Here is a 27,349-nt window from a genome sequence, read left to right on the forward strand (position 1 = left end):
AAGTTTTAAAATTGTCCGAAAGCAAGAATAGAACATTTTCAGTTTCAGTTAGCAAACCATATGTAGTTTTATGATGTAAACTAGAGAAGATGAGCTGATGTGAATTCCTTCACAGATTTCCAGTGTGGTCCAGTCTCTGATCTTGGAGGCACATGAACTTAAAATCTTTCTCTGCTTCCACCTCAAAGAAAAGCAGTTTAACTTTATCTATGAGATTCCCATCAGTGCTCAACACTTAATATGTCGACTTACAAAAGACATTTCTATAATTTTATAGTGTGCATTTCTACACAGTTTTAAGAGAACTCTTTATGTAATCTCAGCGTGCACTAATTAAACATCCTGCTCTGTGTTGATGGTTCTGTGATTCCCTCTTTTGATTGTAGCAGGAAAGCAGGTGCTTATTGGTTCCTATTGGTCCACAGAGTTTAGTTACATCGCATACTTAGAAAGCAGCAAAATAAAACTGAGACGGCTCCCAGTCATCAGGTTTTAAAAGCGATACGAGCACAAGTTGGTGTTTAAAAACCAACACGGTGCTGAAAAGGTACAAACATTTCTGAAAAGAGATTAAAGACATTCAAAGGAAATTAAAACTCAAATAAAAATCAGGAAAGACTCTTTGGTAAAAGTGTGATTTAGGAACTCAGTCACCCTGATGTGCAGACAGGTGTGATCTTTATTAAACACCTGTGTGGGTGTGACAGGCATTCAGGTGCTCAGCAGCTCACGCTAATTAGCAAATATTGAAAACACTGGAACTGTAACACCTAAATACGATGCAGTCATCATTAGTTAATGCTGCCAGTCACGCCTGCTTTTCCTGCTACGACACATCAGGTGTCTCGTGGCAGGTTTGACACTGATTAATAATGAGGGCTGCCAGCCAGAGTCCAGTCTGAAAACCAGTCAAACCAAACTAAACCAGGCAGGTGACCAGACAGTAACTGAATTCAGGCACAAAAACAAAACAACAGTGCTCAAACAGACGGACAGACCACAACTCCAGCCAGCATTTAGGAAGTGGATTTACCAAAACCATGAAGCAATGGGAATGGATGGATGTGTTTGGTGTGATGCTGAGTCCAATCCACTCAGTTCAGGTGAATCCAGTTCGTTCCAAACACAACTCAAACCACAATTAAACAATCCGCTCCGGGTTTTACATCGGATCAAAACCACAACGAAACCAAAACAGGGAATCAAACATTGAACCACAGCGTCTCTCAGCGGATCGCAACAACTCACCAGCGACAGTATAAACATAGTTTACACCAACTACTCACCATGGACCAGTCAGGCAGGAAAGGTTCGGCCTTGGCTCCACTAACTCCAACAAGGAAACACTAAATCCACGTCCATCCCTGCTGCAGACAAAACAGGCTCCTTCTAGTTCCGAACGGCTGCAATTACGCGGACTTTTACGCACGATCGGATGCGGAGGTAAAGTTGTAGTTCACCTGCTCCACTGACCCAAACAGCGGTGTCTCGAAGTTTCTGGACTTATAGACTTCCTGGAGGTTGGATTCAAACTGCGCGGGCTGAGTGGAAAGTTGGGATTGGATGATTGGATGATTGGATGATTGTGGGAGGAAACTGAGACCAACCTGGATGAATGAATGAATGAATGAAAGTGGGCGGTGATGCTGACAGCGGTCACTGGAAACATCTGTGGATACTGCAGGCCCACACACACACACACACACAATAAGATCACTAAGGCCTACATTCCATACATGCTGCCTCAGTTTCAGTGTTTATATGGTGCATGCTGAGTCACTGTCACGCTGCCAAGACTTACACTTGAATACAACAGAACCATTGTCAGTGTTATTCTAAGGGTTGTTCCTCCCTTTATGCTTTATGTGTTGTTGTTTTTTTAATATTATGTAAAGAGTCTTTGAGTATCTACACAAACTTCCATATCTTCACCTGGATGTACGCGACTAATCAAGCTGTCCTGCAGACTACATAATCAACTTCCATTAGATTACAGACATTTGAATATACTGAGTCTTAATTGAGTGGATTCATTTGTTTTAAAGTATCATAATAAACCTGACTTATTTATTGCCTGTTTATGTGAGCATTTTTATTGTCAGTAGTCGTACTGTTGTGAAGCTCCACAACACAAGCCACATGAGCTGAGAGGATGCCATGCAAGAAGGATGCACCTTAAAGCTTGACTGAATTTTGCTGCTGATGGCATAGACAAAAAAAAGGCATTCTAGAGGAAAGTTCTGTTGGCAGATGAAACAAAAGTTAAGCTTTTTGGCCACAATGAGCAGATATGTTTGGAGGACAAAAGTGAGGCCTTTAACCCCAAGAACACCAAACCTACCATCAAGCATGGCGGTGGCAGTATTATGCTCTGCTACTTTAAAATCATCAGCCAGAAGGTTGAGTCTTGGATGCAGTTTGATGTTCTAATAAGACAATGACCCTAAAGAAACATCAGGCTAGTATTGAGGTTTTAGACCGGCTTCCCCAAAGTCCTGACTTAAATCCCATCAGGAACATGAGGACTGTGATGAAGAAAGAGTCAGAAAACTAAGAAATTTAGTTTAACTGCATCAGTTCTGTTGAGAAGGGTGGTCGAAGATACAACCGGAAGCTTGTGGACGGCTACTAAAGGCAGATATTAGCATTACTGTGTGTATATTTTTGATGCAGCAGATTATGTCATGTTTCCAGAAGACCTTTAACCTCTTAAGACCTGGCGTGTGTGGACATCACATTTTGGGTTATATTACTACAGTAGTTCATTTTTTAATTTGTTCTGTTTTAAATATTTTATCATTATTCTCATTTTATTATTTTTATTTATTTAGATTTTTTAAAAATATATATTCTTTTAAATTTAGATTTTTGTTTTCTTTATATTACTATTTTCTTTATATTTTTTTATTTCTTTATTTATATGAAAATGCACATCAAACAAGAGCTTGGGTCTTAAGAGGAAAATTAATGTATGAAAAAATCTAAATGCATGATTGTTCTTTGTAAAATAGAAGTATTTGTTTCAATGATTCTGTCGTAGAACGTTGAGAGTTACAGGAGTCACTGGACACTCAGGACTGCTACGATAGAATAGAATAGAATAGAATAGAACTTTATTGATCCCTTTGGTGGAAACCTCTGGGAAATTGCTGATATACGTGGTCTTTACGAGTGTATGTAAAGTTTTGTTCATGTGTGTGTGTGAGACNCTGTAGAATCTGGGGATTTAACTGGACTACTGTGCTCATGTACAGTTTTTGAGGAACTCGTACTTTAAGTATTTCCATCTTCTGCAACTTTATACGTCCACAGCACCATATTTAAGAGAAGAATATTGTACTTTCTCCTCCACTACACTATTTAACAGCTTTAGCTACTTTAACACAACATTAACAAAACAAGCTTTGACAACACAACACATTGTGAAAGACTAGACGGGTAGTTTCTGCTGCTCAGAGAGGAAGAAGACATTCCTGCAGAAGAAACCCAAAGGAAGCCAGCTTAAGGTTTGTAAATGCACACAGGGACAAAGAGCTTCATTAGTGGAGACGTGTCCTGTGGTCTGATGGAACTAAACCTGAACTGTTTGGTCTTAATGACCATCGGTACATCTGGAGGAAAAAGGGGGAAGCTTGAAGCCTGAGAACACCATCCCAGCTGTGGAGCACGGGGGTGGCAGCATCATGCTGTGGGTTAAAAGGCATGGAGCAAGGCAGCCAACAAACCTGGCCCAGTTCCACCAGTTCTGTCAGGAGGAATGGGCCAGAACTCATCAAACTATTGTGAGAAGCTTGTGGAAAGAAAACGCTTGACCGAAGTCATACAGTTTAAAGGCAACGCTACTAAATACTGAGGAGATGGATGGAAACGACTGACTTTGAGGAAAGTAATAAAAATTCTCTCTCTCATTATTCTGGCGTTCAGAAAATAGAAATAATGTCGGTCATCCTAACTGACCTAAAACAGGAACAGTTCAGTCTGATTTAATGTCAGATTGTGAGAACTTCTGGTTTCAACTGTATCAGTCAAATGAGCAACATCAATACTTTTACTACATTTGTCTGCTACCATTCATATACTTTTACTTACATAGGATAGTCAGGTATTGTTAAATTCGACTTGGTTATAGAAAGCAGCTTTAAGACATGTTTCTGCAGACAAGGATGGCTTCGTGTTAATAAAACCAGTTGTGCTTTTATGATTTAAATAAAACATCTCATTAAAAATGNTTTCTGCTGAGGCTCTGAGGATTATCATGACCTGATGACTGAGAATCTGCAGAAAGTATTAAACATATAAAATATTCAGCATCCAAAAGCCACTAAGAACATGTCAGTCTTCTGGTTTTTCTCTAAAATGTCAACATTTGCTTGAAAGCAAAGTCTTAGATGTTAGAGGCAGGTCTGAAATGTGCCCAAGAACAATACATTTAATTTTGTGTTCAGCAGGAAGCCAGTACAGGAGCGATGCTTTCCTGTTTGTTTTTTTTTTTTTTTTTTATTAGGAGTCTTGCAGATTAGAACTAAAATGACTCAGGTACAGAGTTACAGTGATCTGACATTGAGGAAATAAATCCAGCTCTACAGTCTTCATGTTTTTTAGACAGAAGATGGGAGCACATATTTATATGATAAATACTTTTTTTTTTCCACTTTTGAAGCTACTACCAGCAGCTTACATTCCCTCAGATTGCATTGATGTCATTTGATGTTCCATTCGTCTAAAGTCTCCACAAAACAGACCAAATGATGTTTGGAGCTACTCTGCAGCTCCTTTACAAATGAAAGTCATCTGTTTGTGTCCCTAAATAACAGCTCAGTGGCTCTTTTTAAAGCAAAAGTCTGCACAAATATAGTCAAGTCCCAGTTATTTATTTATTTATAAAACGACAAAAGCAGAACCAAAGTGCAACACAGGAATAATGTTTAAAAAAATGTCTTCAGCGCAGTATAAAAAAGTTGTAACGTCACGTATTATAACAGAATAAAAAGGACAAAAGTTATTTTTTAATCCTGTTTTTTGCAAAAAAGAAAAAAGACTCAACAGGTGCAACATTTTCAGAATGTTTACAGGTTTTATCCATAAATCCTGCAACAAAATATTCGATGTTTCACTGCTTATGTTGGTAGTTTGTTTGGATGCTTGTCTCCTCACACAGCCTGCAGTTCAGCCCGGCTGAGGTGAAGGTAAAGTGTGTGAGAGACCAGGATAGCAGAGACAAACAAAGACCAGAACATAGACACCGGTGAGACCTTTAACTGCAGATCAGAGCCAGAAATACCTGCAGGGAGAGAGAGAGGCACAGAGTTAGTAGAGTGCATTTAAATGCATGAAGGAAGGAGAAAACATACACATAACACACATGATTATATGAAAAGAACGACACAAAGAGGCAACAAAACAGCAGCAAGTAACAACAAGTAGGACATGATGAGGGCAGCGTCCAGCGTTGGTTCAACTCTTTCAGCAACAAACTAAACGCAGTTGATGAGTGTTATCTGGGACGTCAGCATCGTCACTGTTTGCAGAATAAAAGGTAATAATAAAGAAAGTAAGACTGACTCTCAAGCAGACTCTGTGAAGAAAACCTCAACTCAGTCATGTAAGAAGACCAACAGCAGTCGTTTGGCTTCTTCGTCAGCTCATAGCTCATCTTGCATCATTTACAAATGGTTTCAGCTCTAGTGTTGTTTACTTGAAGCACTTCAGAAACACATTACAGAAGAATTCCTTTTGGAGGTTTTACACCGTGAGGACTTGCGGCAGGTATTCAGACCATTAATAGTCGGCCTAATTTAAACTCGCTGTCCAGGGCGGAGCTGGAAGTGGCAGCTGTCTGTAAACCTTCAGTGAGTGTGTGTGAGCGTTATAGTGACTCCTCTACATGTAGACCGGACTCATCTGCTCCACTATGGGGGGGTTTTATCGTAGCAGAACTATCTGCAAATGTGTGGAGAGTTGTGTGTCTGCATCTCAATCTGTAGTGAGATCTGTGAATGTGTACAAAGATAGTAATAGATTTTAAAAAAAAAAAGTCTAAGTGTTTGGCTACAGGTGCTGGAAATACAGACAAATCACCAGCTACAAGTCAAGCACAACGGTCTGTCTTTTCACACAACTTTTGCTGCACTTCTGCAGTGAGAAATCTGCAACTTCAGGGTTTCTTTGCCCTGAGTTCAGGCTCACAGGTTCATTCATTCTGCCGCTCTGTACCACAGGAGTTACGCCGCCTGCAAGCCAAGGGTGGCTGTGGCTCAGGTGGTAGAGCGGTGGTCCTCTGATCGTAAGGTTGGCGGTTCGATTCCCACGGTCGAAGTGTCCTTAGGCAAGACACTGAACCCGAAGTTGCTCCCAATGGCAGGCAGCACTTTCAGATCTTTGACAAATCTCGCTACAGACTGGGATACAGACACACAACTCTCCACACACATTGACAGTAACACCCCCGTACTTGACTCTATTTCTGTGATTTTGTATGTCAGTGCCAAGGCAACTCCTCACTCAGCCGTCGTTTCGTCTCTTTACGTTCCAGACACGCCGTTTGCATCTTCTACCTGGTGCTGCGCGCGCTGGACACAGTGGAGGACGACATGAGCATCCCTCTGGACAAGAAGGTGCCGATGCTGAACGACTTCCACACCTACCTGTACCAGGATGAGTGGTGCTTCACCGAGAGCCAGGAGAAAGACCGGCAGGTTCTGGAGGACTTCCCCACGGTCAGTAGCGCTGCATGCTGGACACAAAGGGCTCTCAGTGCTTAATTTAAGGCTTTGTCGTTCCCGTTGAGGCTGTGGTAGCTACAATCGTCGTGCGTTCTTTCTATTCAGATATCACTGGAGTTCAGGAACCTCGCTCAGGAATACAGAGACGTCATCTCGGATATCTGCCACCGTATGGGGGTGGGAATGGCCGAATTCCTGGAGAAGAAAGTGGGATCCATGAAGGAGTGGGACCAGGTAAACGTCATCCTCGTGTTACGGTTATAGTTGGACGTCAACAACAAAACAAATGGCTTAAACAACAACACCATCTGCTTTCACGGAGCTAATATACTGTCCAGTCAGAGTAGAGACTAGATAGAAACCTACTAGAGAGGCAACACCTTACAACACTTTTATTTTTTGTGTTTTTGGCTTTAAAGGTCATGATGTGCCTGCAGTGCTTTCAGTCCATCGTTACCCACTGCAGGAACTTGTGGATCTTTTAAAAGCAGCCCAAACCTTTGTGCGTGTTTCGTCCTGCAAGAAAATCCTGTTCAGCCTCTTTAAGGGTCATTTTCATGGGGAGAGAAAAAAAAAACCTGCTCCGGGGGGGCGGTCCTGGGAAACTGCTGATTTGGGTCTTGATGCTGATTGGTTGAACTCAGACAACGAGGGTCATTTTTTCTGCCTTTTCAGTGACCTTGTTGAGTAGCAGTCGTCTTCTCTCATAGTTTGCAATCTTACACGCAAAACTCACCGTATGGACCAACATAACAAATCCCCCGTTGGTCTACTACCCATGTGCTCCTAGATCTGGAGCTACGTCCAGTAACTCATATTTGTTGAGATGTTAAATCCTGCACCACAGTGGAAACAGAACGACTGAAGGCGCCGATTGCCGTTTCTGTAAATGTAAAACCTTGAGTTCCTGTTGTGGAAAACCAACTTTTTGGAAGCTAATAAAGCTCGTTAGAATTAGAGGTCAAATAATGTTGTTTTTTTTTCAGGACTTATGTTGATTATTAGTCAAACAAGAAGACCAATAACCAGGGTTTGAAATTGCTATATGCAGAACATATACACAAACTATCATTGCAATGTTGTTTATATCATTGTTTAGGAGCTGCTTCAGTGCCAAAGTAGTGTAATTAATGCATTTTATTATGAATTGTTAAAAATAACAAAACAAACGAAGATCGGTCGACTCCCAGTTAATAGCAGGGATGTTATTTAAAGCTGCAGTGGGTCATTTTGTGCTGACAGTTTAGCTTCATCGTCCTATCTGTTGTAATCATGTGCTTTCAGTTGGTGCCTGAGTTTTTATCAAGCTTTGCCACATATTGTGCAAAAAATTCCTGAAAGTCCAGTAAAATGGACCAGGCGTGACTCTGACTGACGCCGTTGTGTAAATGTTTAATGCTGGCAAATCTGCTTCCCCTCATACATCACGGGAACTGAACGTTAGTTGTGATTCACGCTGTGCTACAACTGTTAAGCCGCCGCCGTGCTGTGCTTCCTCCGTGCAGTACTGTCACTACGTGGCCGGTCTGGTGGGCATCGGGCTGTCTCAGCTCTTCTCTGCGTCCCAGCTGGAGGATCCTGAAGTCGGGCGCGACACCGAGCTGGCAAACTCCATGGGCTTGTTCCTGCAGAAGACCAACATCATCCGAGATTATCTGGAGGACACACAGGATGGACGTGTCTTCTGGCCGCGGGAGGTACGGACACGAGCCTCCGGTCTGGTGCCAGTGTGTCGGTTTGTGTGCTTGAGCCGAGGCTGCAGCTGTGCCGTACAAGAGTTTCACAATGCTTGTCATGTTCTCCATTTCCAGTGCGTATTGTGAAATGTATGTACAAAGGCGTTACAATAAGCTCTTTTTTCATTTTTTCCACTATGTGCCTGTTGATAGCAGTTCTGTATTGCAACGTAAATGCACTCGGACCTCAGATTTAGTCAGCAGATAGATTCTGAACAACACGGACACTCGATCCTTTAGATTCATGTCGCTCACGTAGCAGCTGAAGGTCTGATGCTGTACGACGTGCGATGCCGTGTCAATACGTTGTGTGTCCTGTGTGCCCCTGCAGGCTTGGAGCCAGTTTGCGGGTCGCCTCGAGGACTTCGCCCAGCCCGAGAAGCTGGAGTCGGCTCTGTCCTGCCTCAACCTGCTGGTCACCGATGCTCTGCGGCACGTCCCGGACGTCATCGCCTACCTGTCCCGCCTGCGCAACCAGAGCGTCTTCAACTTCTGTGCCATTCCACAGGTGAACGCAGGCGTTTTATTATTAACTCCATTAATGCAGCGATTTCAATCAGATCAGGTCGACGTGATCTTTGAACTGCACATCGTGTCACATTACGTTAATGTTTAACACTTTGAGCCCAACGAACACACTTCGTGTCCAAATTTCTTCGGTTAGATTGCTTTTAAAAGTATTTTTTGCAATAAGGCGCATCTGATCTTTTCAACAGTTGTAGCTGCTTGTTTGTTCGACAAAGTGGAGGCGAGAGATCAGATTTTGATCGTAGTTACAACCTGTCCACCTCCACAACCGTCTGAATCATTCAGCAACTCATATGAACACATCAGTGTAATGCTAATATCTTAGCACGAGCAGGAGTAAAGCTTTGTAACTATACTTCTAACATACTTGTAAAAACATTATGAAGACAGACAAAACTTCTGCAAAATAACATCTTCTGTCTGATGTCTTTCTCGGTCCTGCGTGTCACTTGAATAAGTCATAAAGTCCTTATCGTATCTTAGTCCTGCTGCGTATCAAACTAAACAGCAGAACTTACCCGCCCCGGTAATACTAGTCGCCCGTCTGTGTGCCAAAAAGGAATTCTGTTTTGATATTGCAGCAAATTTCTGAGTTACAACATGCTCCCGGTACAATTCAGGAAATAAATCTCTGCCGCCAGCGTTCGGTGGTGAGATGCAGGAAAAAACACGACTATCTCCAATTAAGAAATATTATCTTCCTTGATATAAAAGCTAAAAACCTTGAAAATATCTTATCAAATGAGGGGACATCTGGATAGCTTTGATGTATGACTGGACTTTATAATGACCAAGATAAGAGCTTAAAAGTAAATTTCGTGAAATGAGCCTGAAAATAGCCCTGGGCTCAAAAGATGATTTAATATTTGATTAAGAACTTTCTCACCATTTTGTACAGACGAGCCTTAATTTAATTTCACTTTAGCTCTGCGCTTACAAAACTGTATTATATTCAACAGAAATTAATGTGTTGAATGTTTTTTGTAAAATGTCTGGAAATGATTAAAAAAAAAAAAAGCATGTTAATTTCTCCAAAGATGTCAAAAATCCAAACAGGTTCCAATTAAGAGAAATCCAGCAGTTTTTTGTTTTTTTTAAATGATTTACGACAAAACGATGAATCAATTTCAAAAACTGATCAAATGTTCAACACACTGGTTTGTTTTCCTTCCCTTGACAAGCTGTGGTTCCTCTCCTGACCAGGTGATGGCAATAGCGACACTGTCGACGTGCTACAACAACCCCATGGTGTTTCAGGGAGTGGTGAAGATCAGGAAGGGACAAGCTGTCACCCTGATGATGGAAGCCACCAACATGACAGCCGTGCAGACCATCATCACCCAGTACAGCCAGGAGGTGGGTGTGTTTTCTGCTCAGTGTGTCTGTCCTGCTGCCGCCACGCCGGTGCGCTGAGCCGTCTCGCTCTTCCTCTCTGCAGATTTTACAGAAGGTCTCGGTCAGCGACCCGTCGCGGGACAAGACCCTGCACATCCTGGCCGTCATCCAAGAGAAGTCGGCGCTGTCCCAGTCCAGCCTGGCCTCCAGGACCCACCACCGGTCTCCCATGTACCTGTCTGCTGCCATGCTGCTCGCCGCTCTCAGCTGGCAGTACCTCAGCGCCTCCGCCACACAGGTGCAGGGCACCGGAGACATGCAGGGACAGTGAGCCCAGTTACCCTCACCCTTCCTGGGGCATATAGACTAATGAAGCCCCCTTGTGCCCCCTCTGGAGGTCCGGTTCCCCTTTGACTAGAGGAACCTGTTCCCTATTTGCCGTTTCATTGTGTCTATTACAGGACCGTGGACTTCTGAGACTGTGGTGGGGTCCTGGAAACGGGCTCGTCCCTGTAGGTTACCTGATAGTGATGTGTGGTAGTCCTTCCTGTGTCTGGATAAACTGTTTACACACAGTGTTGTGTGGTTCAATTCACCAGCATCGATGAAACACTGAAAACAGTTCAGGGTGTTTTTTTTTTTTTTTTGTCAGTTGATGTTTGTTGATTCTGTTTTTCTCCCTTTTTGTTTGAAACTTTTGACCCATTATTAGTTTAAATTTCTCGTTTAAGTTGACAAAGATGCTGAAAGGCACAAAGCATGACGATGCACATTTTAGGATTTTGGGGAAACACAGACACCAAACTTCATTAAGCTTTTGTTGGATTTAGTCTCACACCCTATTTTTCTTATTTCTCTTGTCAAACCTAAGCTAGCTTCGTAATCCACTTATTATGTTTCTGTAGGAGAAACACTGAAATCTGTGCACTCGACAGCTTTTGCGCTGTATCTTAGTGTGGGCGGTGTGGATTTGTTTCAGCACTTTTCTCGGTTCACTCAACTTGCAACTTTGTCTTTTAAAACGGGAGAAAAAAAATAGGAACAGTGTGCAATATCAGGTTAGTTTTATCCGATACAGACTGTTTAAAATGAATAAGGGAGAGCCAAGATGTACTGAACAAATGGAATTTCTGATACTTTTGGTATCAGCACAAATGCATCCTGAGACTGCTAGCTAAGTGTCCTTAATGCAGCTTTGGTGAGTAGAAAGGCTAGCACACAGTAACCTTGTACAGAACCAAAGGAGAGCTACAAACATTGCTATGTAATGTGACATTCTGATTTGTACATATTTGAACTAATAAAGAGGTGAAAGAATCCAATCCGTGTGAAACTCCAGCGTCAGCACAAAGTCACGTTTTGTTTTACAGCCTTATAATGTGCATTAAAGTGAATGATTTTATAGTCTGTAAAATTATATTATTTTTTATTTCACAGCAGAAGCTCAAAGTTCGTATAATGTGATGTGCTTGGGTGTTTGGCTGGTGCAGACGGTTTTCAGGTGATATTTTCGTATTTCTGCACCCGGATCGTAGTCTTAAGAGCACCTGTCAGCCGCTGTGAGGACACTTGTCACATGAGATGTACACTTCTGATGCATTTATTACTCGGACATGTGACCTCATAACTTGTGTCTTGTTAAGAAGAGCAGCGAGGAAGCTTTGCTCAGTGACACAAAAGAGTTTCCATAAAGAAGAACGTCCAGACAGCAGCACAGGTAAAAGTCTAGAGGTCTTGGGAGGTTGTTTTTCTTTTCATCTTGTCTTAATTTATTTTAAAATCTTAATTTTGAGTTCATAGGAAGGGAGTTTAATGTCGTGCATGCTTGACTTAGAACACAAACAATGAAATTCTGATTCCTGTGATAGATTCATGAACAATATTTAGTCACCGGATGTCATGATCTGACTGCAACGTTCTAGTTCATACGTTCAGTGATCACTTACTGTCTGGGGGGGCTTTTATTAGACTTATTTTATACCTTTTATCTCGGCTGGTCTCACATATGATTTGAAAATGTGCCACTTCACAGACCAGAGGTAGCTGCTAGTCGATAATACCAGAGTGCGTCACTTATTACATTTTCACTACATAGTTATTGAGGCTATGATAACGACTGTGGTATTTATAAAAAGTTAGTTACTGCGTCTTTATCTGCAGGTGTAATACCATCACTTACTTTGTTGAGTATCAACCAGACAGTCACTGCGCTGGATTATTTACACATTTCTGTGTATCATTAAGAAACTATCAGTATTTCATTGTTTAGATATTGCACTTATTGTCAACACCGGTGTATCTCATATATCCCCACACGCAGCCTGAGATCCTCAGGTGGGTTCTTCCTCATGGTTCCAAAGTCGAGGCTCAGATCCAGAGATGACTTTTCTGTGAGGGCCCCTCGGCTTTGGATCGACCTATCTGAGGAAATAAGGCTGCAGATTCAGTATCTTCTTTTAAATCACTTTTTAAATTCCATTTTTATAGATTCGCTTTCGAATGATGTTCTCTTTTAGATTCTCGCCCGTTTCTTTTATATCGGTGCTGCCTGCTGTCCGGCTCTCTTTATTAATCTACTTTTATATTCAGCTTTTATCTTAACTCCCCTCTGTGATGTCGTCTTTTTAATCAGTTTCACTAGTTTTATTATCATACACCTTCCAGTCTGTTCTTTTCCATTTTCATTGTGTGTATTTTTATATTTTTTGAGTGTTCGCCTGCACTTTTTGTTGTTTTCCTGCGTCGCCTCGTCTCACTGCATTTCCTTATTATGTAAAAGCACTTTGTGAATTCAGTTCTTAAAAAGTGCTATACAAATAAAGTTTATTATCTATATGTTCCCTGCACCTATCAGACATCCTCCAGTCGCTATGTCTCTGTGCAGGTACAGCTCCGTTGATTTTTAAAACACCACTGTGCTTATTTTAAACTTTAATTCAGATGTCAGTCATTACAACATGGGAATGTGGCTAAAATAATTCAAGCAGATGCACAGTGTGAATACAGAGAAGACAGCGAGGAAAATCCCGACCTGAATCCTGATTTCATTGCAACGCTGTGAAGCTCCATGAACAGACCCCTCTTCCTGTTGAGCTGTGATGGACTTCCTGGTGTTTTCTCCCTGATGTCTGTCTTGCAGGATGCGTCCGCTGTTCCTCCTCACTGTCCTGGTGACGGTCTCTGTCACCTGGGGACACCCTCATCCCCCTCTCCTGTCCTCCGAGATGGTTGATGTCATCAACAAGGCCAACACCACCTGGACGGTGAGACTTTTCAGTCCACTTTTCACGACATTTCATTATTTCTGACAGCTGCTAACAAAAACCCTTAAATGCAGAGGTTTCTGTGCTCTACGTTTAACGCCACTGTTTTACGTTCAGGCCGGGAAGAACTTCCAGAATGTTGACATCAGCCATGTGAAGGCACTTTGTGGGACCATCAGGAACGGACCCAAGCTGCCAGAGGTGTACGTTTAACACAGCATGAGGGTGTGTGTATGTGTGTGTGTGTGTGTGTGTGTGTGTGTTTGTTTGTGTGTGTGTGTGCAGCCCATCACATGTCCAATCAGGTGACAGTCAGCAGGTTCGTCTTATCTGCGGTGTCTCAATGACCCTCCCGTTCTCGTTTAGGGTCCATAACACTGAGGGAATAAGGCTTCCCGACAGCTTTGATGCCCGCGAGCAGTGGCCCAACTGTCCCACAATCAAGCAGATCAGAGACCAGGGCTCCTGTGGATCCTGCTGGGTGAGACACAACAAACAGATCACAGTCGAGTAGATGAGATGAGACGAGATAAAACCTCATTAATCCCAAAGGAAATTATTTTGCCAGATATTGGTCAGAAAAAAACAAAATGATTTAAGAGATGCAGTGAAGAGTAGAAGAAACGATGGGATATAAATACAATACTGGAAATAAAATAAGAGACTAGATGAAGTGATGCTGGCAACAATACTGAGGTCATCAGTGATATCACACATGATGAAGGAAATATTGCACTGATGGGACTGTAGTGAGTCAGGATATACAGATACTGATGGTAATTATGGTAGCAGAGGAACAACATGCAGCACAGTTGTGGTTTTAGACTCATGCTTCCTCTCCTCATGTGATTCATTTGCTAAAATAGAGACAAAACTCACAACTGAATTTTTCTAACAGCATTCTTTTTTGATAATATAATCCATAGACATCACAACAATGATGTTATCATGATTTCTTTAGGCCCTAACAGAATCATTACTGTGTAAAGTTGTCATTAGTCATTTCAGAACCAGCTGCCATCTTCTTTAAGCATTTTTCCATTTTCGGTTTCTCGCAGGCCTTTGGGGCAGCTGAAGCAATATCTGACAGGTTATGCATCCAGACCGGTGGTAAGATCTCTGTGGAGATCTCCGCTGAAGATCTGCTCACCTGCTGTGATGATTGTGGCATGGGGTGAGTGTCATTGTGATGGGAGGAATAATCAGTTTGTCCATTTAAAGGGCAATTTTACACTCAGTGTGTCAGAAAAGGACTACTTCATCTGGAAAATCGGGTTTAATATCCAAAGACTGAAAGTTTGCCATGAATATGTCATTGTCAGCTTGTTGACTTATGTATTTAAAGGGAAATCTACATTTTTTTTTTTTTTAGATAAAGATGGTGTTGTGGCACTGGAGGGTCACTAGTGAGAGATTGTGTCTTTACCCAGACAAGTGATGAAATGTTTGCGAGAAAATATTGACCAAGTTTGCAATCAGTCTCTTCTTAGACCCTCAAACGTCCAAATGCAGGATTAAATCGCTGGAGAGCCCCTTCAAAAGAGCTATTAAAACACACAGTGTCCACTTTGTTTTCTCTTGTGGTTGTAGATGTTTTGGTGGTTATCCCTCTTCTGCTTGGGAGTACTGGGCAAACAAAGGGCTGGTGACTGGAGGCTTGTACAACTCCAAAGTCGGTCAGTTCATCACACACGTGAGGTGGATCGTACTGTTTGCGGGTTGCTAAAGTCCTGACTGATATTGATGTGTGGCGACTGTGCTACAGGCTGCAGACCCTACAGCATCGCCCCCTGTCAGCACCATGTCAACGGAACCCGTCCTCCCTGTGGGAGCATCCAGGAGACTCCCAAGTGTGTGATGCAGTGCAATGATGGATACTCGCTGTCATATGTGAAGGACAAACACTACGGTACAGACCTCTACAATTCATCCTCTTTCATGGCAACCGCTCCGTCTGCTGTCCTTCATGTCTCCTGTGTCTCCCCCTTCAGGTCGGCGTACCTACAGCATCCCATCCCAGGAGGAGCAGATCATGACTGAGCTGTACAAGTTCGGGCCTGTGGAGGCATCTTTCGACGTATATGCAGATTTTCTGCTGTACAAGACCGGTGAGGTTTACATTCTGCATACTGCACGCACACACACACACCTCTCATCCACATGCACACACACCTCTCATCNCCTTTGGTGGAAACCTCTGGGAAATTGCTGATATACGTGGTCTTTACGAGTGTATGTAAAGTTTTGTTCATGTGTGTGTGTGAGACTGCAAATAACAGAGATGGAGAGAGTCTAAAGTTACGTAAGCTCTCTGTGCCTGGCCTGTGGGACGTTAATGACCTTAATGACTTGCTGATAGACTACTTGGCCATGAATCAGCTCAGCTTAGCTCAGACTCAGGCAGCTTTACTCCACACATAGCTGAGTGTGAGCCAACACACCTCCTGCAGCCTCGTTTAATTCACAGAGAAAGGCACTTTGAAGAGGCAAACAACATGTCATTTTGAACGCTTCCTTTGTGACAACTGTCTTAAAACGCACGGGCTACCTATTATTTTTTGTTGGTTTGTGTTTTGTACCCTTTACTTTTTGCTTTTTTTTTGTAATTAATATTAATGAGTATGTGACTCCACTGCTGTGACATTTTCTTAGGTGAAAATATTTTGAATAAAAATTAAAAATGTGTTTAAAAACGGACAGTGCCTCTCATATTAATTCTTTGTATGTCGGACACAAATAATAACCTATTTAAAAAAAAAAAAAGCTTTCTTATTCGTAATAATATATCTGAGACAGATTAATTTCCATATTTCTCTGTCACACATGAATGTTTGGACCCAGAGTGACATCAGTCAACAGGTACCTCCGCTGCTTGGGATCATCACTAACTTCATTGAGCAGGTATCGTTTCCCAGTCGGATAACGAACGGACCAATCAGAAGCCGCGCTCCGCTGACAGTCTATGGGGGCGGGGCATCACACCAGACGCTCTGGCCGCTCATTGGCGGCTGCGCGCTAAGCCCATGACGCGCCAGCCAATCAGAGGCGTCAGTCGATCTGACGAGTCTCCTGACCGAGCGCCGGGCTGTCGTGCTGCATGGTGGAGCCGCTGCAGCGTCGATGGGGAGCATCTCGTCGGGTTCACAGGAAGAACAGAGCAGCTGAGCCGAACACACCGAAGCAACATGGACATCCTGAAGTCGCTGGGACACCCGGAGGAGATCTTCAACCTGTTTAAGTTCAAGATGGGGGGATGCAGGACCGTGATGCCAAAGTTGGATTATGTGAGTAGAACCTCATCTAGACATCACACAGTGACGGTAAAACACTGCAGCTGCGCGCAGCTCGGATGCGCTGCTGCGTTTTTCTCACCAGTCGAGTGTTGCACATTTTGTTCCTCCTTTCCAGAGGATCAGCTGACAGCTTTCACTGCAGCCACACAGGCCGGTGGACAGACTGTACTGTATGTTCTGCATCACAGTGAGCTGTGTGCTGCTGCTGCTGCTGCTGCTTAATGAGCCAGTGGACAGAGAGGCAGCTAATTGGACTTGGTGGTCAAATTAGATCTCACCAAGTGTTGGCTCAGGTACACAGGGGAAGAGATGACCATTGACTTGGGCTTTAGGTTATATAATGAGCTTGGCCGGCTCACCGGTGGGGGGAGATGATGTGCGCATGTTTCAGGGCTAATCCCACTGTTTAGGTTTAAACACCAATGTGACCTGGAGGCAGCAGAGCCTGCAGAGACTTCACAGGCCTACGGGGTCCACATCAGTTCCATAATATCCACACAATGTGTCTGAGATTCCCCAAAGCGAGTCATACTTTTAGTTTATCTGTATTTTATTGGATTCATTAAATCGTCAAAATATTAGTTTAAGTGATTCAACAAACTTCAAACTGCATTGATGCTGCAGCCAGAGCAGCTCCTAACTTTTTGAGGGCCTTGTGCAAAACCTTATTTCAGGGCACCTCCGTCCCCCATATCCAACATTTACTAACACACTAGATCTGCATCATCTTTCATATACATACAAGTGAGACTAAAGGCTGCTTTTACACATGATTGAATTTAATCGACGTATCCACCTGGTTATAAAAATATTATTAATAAACTTTATTTGCGTAGTGTTTTTATAACCAGTGCTTTCCAGTAATGGAATAATTAAAAAGCAAAGCAAGAAAATGAATTAAAAATAAACAAAGATAATAAAAGAACCCAGAGAGCATTAAAACAGAGATCGTAAAACAAAGAATATTAAAACATTCGGCTCATAAAACAAGAGCAAAAAAGAATCATAAATAAACACTAGCACATATTCATAAAGGCCTTTCAATAAAAGAACGTTTTCAGAGGATGCTAACGATGTTGCCCGTCTGCTCTTACTTGGCAGACCAATTCACAGTTTGGGTGCAGTGACGGTAAAGGCCCGGTCAGCCTCGTTCACGACCCCGGACTTAGGAATTACCAGCCGAGCTCGATTTACTGATCTGAGAGGGCATCCCGGGACACAAGGGGGTTAAAAAGTCCTTGATCTACTTTGCAGCAAAGCCATTTAAAAGTGATTAAAATTAAAACAGAATTGCACACGTAGCTGCTGTAAACTGGCAGGTACCGAAGTGATATGATCATGTTTCTCGGTGTGAGTTCAGATGGAGGCAGCAGTGATCTGAACCAGCCGGAGTCGCTGAGAGGAGCTCTGGAGTGAGCGCTAAAAATAAATGCACGTATAATCTCATGCAAATCAGGCAGGAATGATCTGATTACAGTGAGTCGCTTTAGCTGAGAAAAGCCTGATTGGAAAAAACACTCTTGTTAACATCAAAATCAAAACAAACAAGACATTTATAAAGCATAAACCAATAAAGCACAGCTACAGGTCCCTGCACTAAGCTCTGTCTGAACACATCAACATGTCTGATGCTGTGAAAAGGGGACAAGAGAGGCAGGAACCATGAGCCATAAAACACTCTAAAGTCGATTTCAGACATGAACTCCTTTACATTACTCTGCTACCATCGACACAAGTTGGCTGTACGTCAGAAACTCACAGTGGCAATCTCAACAAGGTGGACATTTACATTTTACTTTTAACGCCTTCAGTCAAAAGCTAAACTGTCATGTAAAAGTAGCATAAATGCTAATGTTTGACCACAAACCATTCAATTACACAAACAGCTCAAAGTGAAACAGTCTGTAGTTACACAATTTAAGCTTAGTGTCTGAAATCATCCACTCACTAACGACTCACTTTATAGGATGTAGGGAAAACCTCGGCTAGGTAACATTTTGGACACCACTCGCACTATTAACTATTTGTGCCGTTGCCATGTTGTGCAAACACATCACAGATTATTGCGTCGCTACAAAACGGGTAAAATAAAGTTTAACAAAACATGAACTGGAATTTACTTAGCTTTTAACTACTTAGATTTTAATGACAAGTCTTCGTGTTCTCATTTGTCTCGTTTCCTTTCGCGCAACGCACGATGGTCCATGTTGCTGGCTAGCGACCATCGACTACGTTTCACGGTGCATTGTGGGATATTTTCAGTGCACTATGTATGGCGTAACGTTTGTAACTGAACATTCGGACAGCCCTGCAGAAGGCCGAACACCCTGTACAGGGCACTAAGCAGGGTGTAGAGGGTGGACACTGCATTATTGTTGCATTCCTTGAAATAGTTTTGCGACACCTCACGATACTTTTGTGGTCCGTCACAGTACAACTGCTGTCCATTCCTTCCATTCCTTCTGACTGATATGAACAGCGTGAGTTCAGTTATCACACGGCCCAAGTTTAGGCAAACACAGACACGACTGAAAAACTGATGATTAACTGATGATGCATTCAGTGCTTATTACTCGTTTTAGATGGTTGATCTGCAGCAGCATCCAGCCGCTCTGCCTGCCGTGATGGTGAAGCTGTGGCTGGATATTCGGTTGCTGTCTGGGCTTTGGTTGCTGCTGTGGTTCAATCCGTGGTGCTGTGGATTTGTCCAGCTGTTGCTATTTGAAACAGCGGCTATAACAGATGTGTTCATTTATTTAGGAAGTCTGGAGTACAGCAGCTTCAATACAGCCGGCAAAACCATCGGTGCAAAAGTTGTTGAGAGGGAACCTGAAGGTGTCGTGAAGGAACGTGGAAGATCTCACCATGACCTTTGACCTCACAAATGCATAATTATTGCTGCTATCCTACTTTTCTAGCGCGCAAGAGTCTGATAGGAGGACTCCGTTTGGTGTAGCCGGTCATATCTACATATTCGGCAACAGCACACTATCGCTGCCCGACACAAAGTTTGGGCTGCACAACAACATCCTGCACAGCTCTGAGTGACTCGGTACAATGACAACGTTTCCGTCACGCTAACATTCGTGTACTTGTTGAGAGCGTAACATGAAGGAGCTCCGTATCATCTGACTGCATGATGTTTAGAAAGGCTCCTGAATCCGGACCTCTGATTGGTCACAGATTGTTGCTGACACACTTGTGTTGAATAAACAAAACAAAAACAGAACAACATGCTGCTGTCCTTCCCACTATCCGCCACCAGGTGTCAGCAAACACACACATAGCTCTCAGCGCACTTCCTCTGACAGCTGCGCTCAGTTCTGCTTTTTTGACAAATTTACTGATTTGTGGTTCTGTAGTAACTTCTGAAGAAGGAAACAGATGATTTCATAACACATGCATGTATTTTAACACAACAATCTGTAGGTCATGATGGTCCCAAAGTCACACTCATGTCTGCAGGTTTCATAACCCCCAACGTTAGGTGCGTGCGCAACAACAGATTTACTGCATTTTAATCGCTTGTTTTATAACTAATGCTGTCAAACGAAACCTCCTGAACGGCTGTGTGACTTTGGGGGTTCAGTAAAATGCTGTTGAACAGTTCGGTCCCCTCGCTGTAAGCAGATTAGGACACTGGGAATTGCAGCAGTTGCTCTGGTGGGGGTGGGAGGAGTGTGCGTAATCATAACAGCAGATCTCCAAACGCTGCGCTCCGGCCCCGCGGAGCTGCGCACAGAGCAGGCGCAGTTTGTAGATCTGCGCAGCGCTCCGTTTCGCTCCCAGCTCCGTCCTCCAAACCTCCGCTCACCTCGCTCGACCCCCGCGCCTCGCTTGTCCTCTACATGGACTTCGCGTTTGCAGCTTCTTCACCAAACGTGGCGCCGACATGGAGTCCGTCGTTCCGTAGTCTATGCGTCGGGCTGTTCGCATGGCCGCAGCTTGCTGCAAGTGTTCAGTCTCTCTGTCCGTCTTCAAGCGCTCTCTCTCGGTGGCTAGTCGGGGCTGCGGCTCCGCTCCTCGCGTCCTCCTGCCGGGCTGGAGGCTCGGGGAGCGGGGCCTGCAGGAGGCCGCCCGACCCTGCTGCGCACTCCGACCCGCAGGCTTCCACCGACAAACGGCCTTTCTCCGTCTCTCCTGCCAGGAGTCCATGAGCGAGAGTCTGCGGACCTGCTACCTGTATCTGAACCAGACCAGCCGGAGCTTCGCTGCTGTGATTCAGGCGCTGGACGGAGAGCTCAGGTGAGTCCAGGCTGGTGGTGGAAGAGGAGGAGGAGGTGTGTCCGCACCGATGTTCATGTGCTGCTCGACCATCGCCTCTACTGCTGTGCAGGCAACAGATTGTTTTCATTGGATAGCAAGTTTAAAACAACCTGAGTCAACGAAAGTATTTGCAAAAAGTAACACATCAGGAGGAAAAGTTACAAAAATCAATGTGCAAAACAAAATGAAATTGGTGTAAGATAACAAAAAACGAAGGAAAACAGGAAAGATCAAATCCTAGAACAACCTTATTGTAGGAGCTTCAGAGGGATTCTCATCAGAGAATTATTTACCAAATAAAATAAAACCTTGATGCCTGTTTTAATGCACAAGTCTCACATCAGCTGTTTAAAAACTTTAAAATGCAAGAAATCCTAAAGCCAAGGGATTTAAATGTGTGTTCATGCTTCTTCTAAACAGAAGCTCCGTTGCTTTCTGCTGAGGCTCTGAGGATTATCATGACCTGATGACTGAGAATCTGCAGAAAGTATTAAACATATAAAATATTCAGCATCCAAAAGCCACTAAGAACATGTCAGTCTTCTGGTTTTTCTCTAAAATGTCAACATTTGCTTGAAAGCAAAGTCTTAGATGTTAGAGGCAGGTCTGAAATGTGCCCAAGAACAATACATTTAATTTTGTGTTCAGCAGGAAGCCAGTACAGGAGCGATGCTTTCCTGTTTGTTTTTTTTTTTTTTTTTTATTAGGAGTCTTGCAGATTAGAACTAAAATGACTCAGGTACAGAGTTACAGTGATCTGACATTGAGGAAATAAATCCAGCTCTACAGTCTTCATGTTTTTTAGACAGACGATGGGAGCTCATACTCATATGCTTAAATACTTATTTCGTCTTAAGTCTCCACAAAACAGACCAAATGATGTTTGGAGCTACTCTGCAGCTCCTTTACAAATGAAAGTCATCTGTTTGTGTCCCTAAATAACAGCTCAGTGGCTCTTTTTAAAGCAAAAGTCTGCACAAATATAGTCAAGTCCCAGTTATTTATTTATTTATAAAACGACAAAAGCAGAACCAAAGTGCAACACAGGAATAATGTTTAAAAAAATGTCTTCAGCGCAGTATAAAAAAGTTGTAACGTCACGTATTATAACAGAATAAAAAGGACAAAAGTTATTTTTTAATCCTGTTTTTTGCAAAAAAGAAAAAAGACTCAACAGGTGCAACATTTTCAGAATGTTTACAGGTTTTATCCATAAATCCTGCAACAAAATATTCGATGTTTCACTGCTTATGTTGGTAGTTTGTTTGGATGCTTGTCTCCTCACACAGCCTGCAGTTCAGCTCGGCTGAGGTGAAGGTAAAGTGTGTGAGAGACCAGGATAGCAGAGACAAACAAAGACCAGAACATAGACACCGGTGAGACCTTTAACTGCAGATCAGAGCCAGAAATACCTGCAGGGAGAGAGAGAGGCACAGAGTTAGTAGAGTGCATTTAAATGCATGAAGGAAGGAGAAAACATACACATAACACACATGATTATATGAAAAGAACGACACAAAGAGGCAACAAAACAGCAGCAAGTAACAACAAGTAGGACATGATGAGGGCAGCGTCCAGCGTTGGTTCAACTCTTTCAGCAACAAACTAAACGCAGTTGATGAGTGTTATCTGGGACGTCAGCATCGTCACTGTCTGCAGAATAAAAGGTAATAATAAAGAAAGTAAGACTGACTCTCAAGCAGACTCTGTGAAGAAAACCTCAACTCAGTCATGTAAGAAGACCAACAGCAGTCGTTTGGCTTCTTCGTCAGCTCATAGCTCATCTTGCATCATTTACAAATGGTTTCAGCTCTAGTGTTGTTTACTTGAAGCACTTCAGAAACACATTACAGAAGAATTCCTTTTGGAGGTTTTACACCGTGAGGACTTGCGGCAGGTATTCAGACCATTAATAGTCGGCCTAATTTAAACTCGCTGTCCAGGGCGGAGCTGGAAGTGGCAGCTGTCTGTAAACCTTCAGTGAGTGTGTGTGAGCTTTATAGTGATTCCTCTACATGTAGACCGGACTCATCTGCTCCACTATGGGGGGGTTTTATCGTAGCAGAACTATCTGCAAATGTGTGGAGAGTTGTGTGTCTGCATCTCAATCTGTAGTGAGATCTGTGAATGTGTACAAAGATAGTAATAGATTTTAAAAAAAAAAAGTCTAAGTGTTTGGCTACAGGTGCTGGAAATACAGACAAATCACCAGCTACAAGTCAAGCACAACGGTCTGTCTTTTCACACAACTTTTGCTGCACTTCTGCAGTGAGAAATCTGCAACTTCAGGGTTTCTTTGCCCTGAGTTCAGGCTCACAGGTTCATTCATTCTGCCGCTCTGTACCACAGGAGTTACGCCGCCTGCAAGCCAAGGGTGGCTGTGGCTCAGGTGGTAGAGCGGTGGTCCTCTGATCGTAAGGTTGGCGGTTCGATTCCCACGGTCGAAGTGTCCTTAGGCAAGACACTGAACCCGAAGTTGCTCCCAATGGCAGGCAGCACTTTCAGATCTTTGACAAATCTCGCTACAGACTGGGATACAGACACACAACTCTCCACACACATTGACAGTAACACCCCCGTACTTGACTCTATTTCTGTGATTTTGTATGTCAGTGCCAAGGCAACTCCTCACTCAGCCGTCGTTTCGTCTCTTTACGTTCCAGACACGCCGTTTGCATCTTCTACCTGGTGCTGCGCGCGCTGGACACAGTGGAGGACGACATGAGCATCCCTCTGGACAAGAAGGTGCCGATGCTGAACGACTTCCACACCTACCTGTACCAGGATGAGTGGTGCTTCACCGAGAGCCAGGAGAAAGACCGGCAGGTTCTGGAGGACTTCCCCACGGTCAGTAGCGCTGCATGCTGGACACAAAGGGCTCTCAGTGCTTAATTTAAGGCTTTGTCGTTCCCGTTGAGGCTGTGGTAGCTACAATCGTCGTGCGTTCTTTCTATTCAGATATCACTGGAGTTCAGGAACCTCGCTCAGGAATACAGAGACGTCATCTCGGATATCTGCCACCGTATGGGGGTGGGAATGGCCGAATTCCTGGAGAAGAAAGTGGGATCCATGAAGGAGTGGGACCAGGTAAACGTCATCCTCGTGTTACGGTTATAGTTGGACGTCAACAACAAAACAAATGGCTTAAACAACAACACCATCTGCTTTCACGGAGCTAATATACTGTCCAGTCAGAGTAGAGACTAGATAGAAACCTACTAGAGAGGCAACACCTTACAACACTTTTATTTTTTGTGTTTTTGGCTTTAAAGGTCATGATGTGCCTGCAGTGCTTTCAGTCCATCGTTACCCACTGCAGGAACTTGTGGATCTTTTAAAAGCAGCCCAAACCTTTGTGCGTGTTTCGTCCTGCAAGAAAATCCTGTTCAGCCTCTTTAAGGGTCATTTTCATGGGGAGAGAAAAAAAAAACCTGCTCCGGGGGGGCGGTCCTGGGAAACTGCTGATTTGGGTCTTGATGCTGATTGGTTGAACTCAGACAACGAGGGTCATTTTTTCTGCCTTTTCAGTGACCTTGTTGAGTAGCAGTCGTCTTCTCTCATAGTTTGCAATCTTACACGCAAAACTCACCGTATGGACCAACATAACAAATCCCCCGTTGGTCTACTACCCATGTGCTCCTAGATCTGGAGCTACGTCCAGTAACTCATATTTGCCGTTGTTAAGATGTCGAATCCTGCACCACAGAGGAAACAGAACGACTGAAGGCGCCGATTGCCGTTTCTGTAAATGTAAAACCTTGAGTTCCTGTTGTGGAAAACCAACTTTTTGGTAGCAATAAAAGCTCGTTAGAATTAGAGGTCAAATAATGTTGTTTTTTTTTCAGGACTTATGTTGATTATTAGTCAAACAAGAAGACCAATAACCAGGGTTTGAAATTGCTATATGCAGAACATATACACAAACTATCATTGCAATGTTGTTTATATCATTGTTTAGGAGCTGCTTCAGTGCCAAAGTAGTGTAATTAATGCATTTTATTATGAATTGTTAAAAATAACAAAACAAACGAAGATCGGTCGACTCCCAGTTAATAGCAGGGATGTTATTTAAAGCTGCAGTGGGTCATTTTGTGCTGACAGTTTAGCTTCATCGTCCTATCTGTTGTAATCATGTGCTTTCAGTTGGTGCCTGAGTTTTTATCAAGCTTTGCCACATATTGTGCAAAAAATTCCTGAAAGTCCAGTAAAATGGACCAGGCGTGACTCTGACTGACGCCGTTGTGTAAATGTTTAATGCTGGCAAATCTGCTTCCCCTCATACATCACGGGAACTGAACGTTAGTTGTGATTCACGCTGTGCTACAACTGTTAAGCCGCCGCCGTGCTGTGCTTCCTCCGTGCAGTACTGTCACTACGTGGCCGGTCTGGTGGGCATCGGGCTGTCTCAGCTCTTCTCTGCGTCCCAGCTGGAGGATCCTGAAGTCGGGCGCGACACCGAGCTGGCAAACTCCATGGGCTTGTTCCTGCAGAAGACCAACATCATCCGAGATTATCTGGAGGACACACAGGATGGACGTGTCTTCTGGCCGCGGGAGGTACGGACACGAGCCTCCGGTCTGGTGCCAGTGTGTCGGTTTGTGTGCTTGAGCCGAGGCTGCAGCTGTGCCGTACAAGAGTTTCACAATGCTTGTCATGTTCTCCATTTCCAGTGCGTATTGTGAAATGTATGTACAAAGGCGTTACAATAAGCTCTTTTTTCATTTTTTCCACTATGTGCCTGTTGATAGCAGTTCTGTATTGCAACGTAAATGCACTCGGACCTCAGATTTAGTCAGCAGATAGATTCTGAACAACACGGACACTCGATCCTTTAGATTCATGTCGCTCACGTAGCAGCTGAAGGTCTGATGCTGTACGACGTGCGATGCCGTGTCAATACGTTGTGTGTCCTGTGTGCCCCTGCAGGCTTGGAGCCAGTTTGCGGGTCGCCTCGAGGACTTCGCCCAGCCCGAGAAGCTGGAGTCGGCTCTGTCCTGCCTCAACCTGCTGGTCACCGATGCTCTGCGGCACGTCCCGGACGTCATCGCCTACCTGTCCCGCCTGCGCAACCAGAGCGTCTTCAACTTCTGTGCCATTCCACAGGTGAACGCAGGCGTTTTATTATTAACTCCATTAATGCAGCGATTTCAATCAGATCAGGTCGACGTGATCTTTGAACTGCACATCGTGTNATCCACATGCACACTCGAGCAAACAAGAACCTGCATTGTGTATTAATGTTAAATCTTTGGAAGCACATTAACTGCTTATACTTTGCGTTAGTGCTGACCTACTTCCAAACCACTGGCATAGTTGGTTAGATTATAACTTACATTTGAAGCAGTTTAACTTTATTCCACAATTAGCACCCTGTCTCCTTCACTTTCAGCTGAAGTTACACCATGTCATCCACATTCATCCACATCAATATAAGAAACATGCAGGGTCCTTCTCAGATTGTTTGATTTAAAATATTTAGGCTGGCACGAAGAGATTAATATTTAATATATTAATAATTGCTGAGCAAAAAAAGCAATTAGAGAAAAATCAGTAAACATACATTTTTTGTGACTGAATTTTGTAGTTTTTTTCCCCCTCCCGGATTAATCTTGGAGCCCAGCCTGTTGTCCAAAACTGCAGTAAATGTGTTAAATATGAATAAATCACTGAGGCCTCTGTCACTGTACTAGGTGTGTACGAGCACGTGACCGGGGATATGCTGGGCGGTCATTCCATTAAGATCCTGGGCTGGGGAGAGGAGAAAGGGACGCCCTACTGGCTGGCTGCAAACTCCTGGAATACTGACTGGGGAGACAAAGGTACGACGTGACGAGGGACTGAGAAGAGAGAATGTCATGTTTGTTGGTCATCCGTGTAAAATGAGTGTCACAAAGTGTAATTTTGCCACTTGGTGAGTGGACATGTTAAATCACACCCTTCTCTGTCGTCTTCTTCTTACAGGTTTCTTCAAGATCAAGCGTGGAGCAGATGAATGTGGCATCGAGTCAGAGATGGTTGCAGGAAACCCACATAACTAGATACAATGAGTCAACAGACAGTCAACAGATCCATCAATAAGGAGATTATAACCTTATTTAGAGACTTCACCGCTGCTTTGAAAGGCAGATGTTGCTGGATTTCATATAACAAACTACATGTATCATGTTGTTGCTTGGCTTTTGTTCCAAATAAATCATTGCACTGAT

General features: G+C 43.5%; 3 protein-coding genes across 3 annotated transcripts; all 3 read left to right on the plus strand.

Moving 5' to 3' along the window:
- Positions 1-6,535: 6,535 nt before the first annotated feature.
- Positions 6,536-11,654, plus strand: LOC103364982 (squalene synthase). Its single transcript, XM_008292296.1, has 6 exons — positions 6,536-6,716; positions 6,828-6,956; positions 8,228-8,419; positions 8,790-8,966; positions 10,190-10,342; positions 10,425-11,654. The coding sequence occupies exons 1-6, from the start codon at positions 6,591-6,593 to the stop codon at positions 10,650-10,652; spliced, it is 1,005 nt and encodes a 334-aa protein (XP_008290518.1). The 5' UTR covers positions 6,536-6,590; the 3' UTR covers positions 10,653-11,654.
- A 1,807-nt stretch (positions 11,655-13,461) lies between these two features.
- On the plus strand, positions 13,462-27,349 carry ctsbb (cathepsin Bb). The gene is made up of 9 exons (XM_008292297.1): positions 13,462-13,584; positions 13,702-13,787; positions 13,951-14,065; positions 14,643-14,758; positions 15,175-15,260; positions 15,350-15,493; positions 15,576-15,692; positions 26,834-26,962; positions 27,105-27,349. The coding sequence occupies exons 1-9, from the start codon at positions 13,462-13,464 to the stop codon at positions 27,179-27,181; spliced, it is 993 nt and encodes a 330-aa protein (XP_008290519.1). The 3' UTR covers positions 27,182-27,349.
- Positions 16,715-26,464, plus strand: LOC103364986 (squalene synthase-like). The gene is made up of 7 exons (XM_008292302.1): positions 16,715-16,868; positions 21,025-21,122; positions 23,807-23,990; positions 24,102-24,230; positions 25,508-25,699; positions 26,070-26,256; positions 26,427-26,464. The coding sequence occupies exons 1-7, from the start codon at positions 16,770-16,772 to the stop codon at positions 26,462-26,464; spliced, it is 927 nt and encodes a 308-aa protein (XP_008290524.1). The 5' UTR covers positions 16,715-16,769.

This window comes from Stegastes partitus, unplaced genomic scaffold (assembly GCF_000690725.1).
Source record: "Stegastes partitus isolate 25-593 unplaced genomic scaffold, Stegastes_partitus-1.0.2 Scaffold799, whole genome shotgun sequence".
NCBI lineage: Eukaryota > Metazoa > Chordata > Actinopteri > Pomacentridae > Stegastes > Stegastes partitus.

Bases quoted from the DNA above. Each gene is read 5' to 3' on its own strand.
- ctsbb (XM_008292297.1), top strand. From the start codon at position 13,462: ATGCGTCCGCTGTTCCTCCTCACTGTCCTGGTGACGGTCTCTGTCACC. The intron at 15,261-15,349 runs GTCAGTTCATCA...ACTGTGCTACAG, and splicing joins CTTGTACAACTCCAAAGTCG to GCTGCAGACCCTACAGCATC. The intron at 15,693-26,833 runs GTGAGGTTTACA...TCACTGTACTAG, and splicing joins TTTTCTGCTGTACAAGACCG to GTGTGTACGAGCACGTGACC.
- LOC103364982 (XM_008292296.1), top strand. From the start codon at position 6,591: ATGAGCATCCCTCTGGACAAGAAGGTGCCGATGCTGAACGACTTCCAC. The intron at 6,957-8,227 runs GTAAACGTCATC...TCCTCCGTGCAG, and splicing joins CCATGAAGGAGTGGGACCAG to TACTGTCACTACGTGGCCGG. The intron at 8,967-10,189 runs GTGAACGCAGGC...TCTCCTGACCAG, and splicing joins ACTTCTGTGCCATTCCACAG to GTGATGGCAATAGCGACACT.
- LOC103364986 (XM_008292302.1), top strand. From the start codon at position 16,770: ATGGACATCCTGAAGTCGCTGGGACACCCGGAGGAGATCTTCAACCTG. The intron at 23,991-24,101 runs GTCAGTAGCGCT...CTTTCTATTCAG, and splicing joins TTCTGGAGGACTTCCCCACG to ATATCACTGGAGTTCAGGAA. The intron at 25,700-26,069 runs GTACGGACACGA...GTGCCCCTGCAG, and splicing joins GTGTCTTCTGGCCGCGGGAG to GCTTGGAGCCAGTTTGCGGG.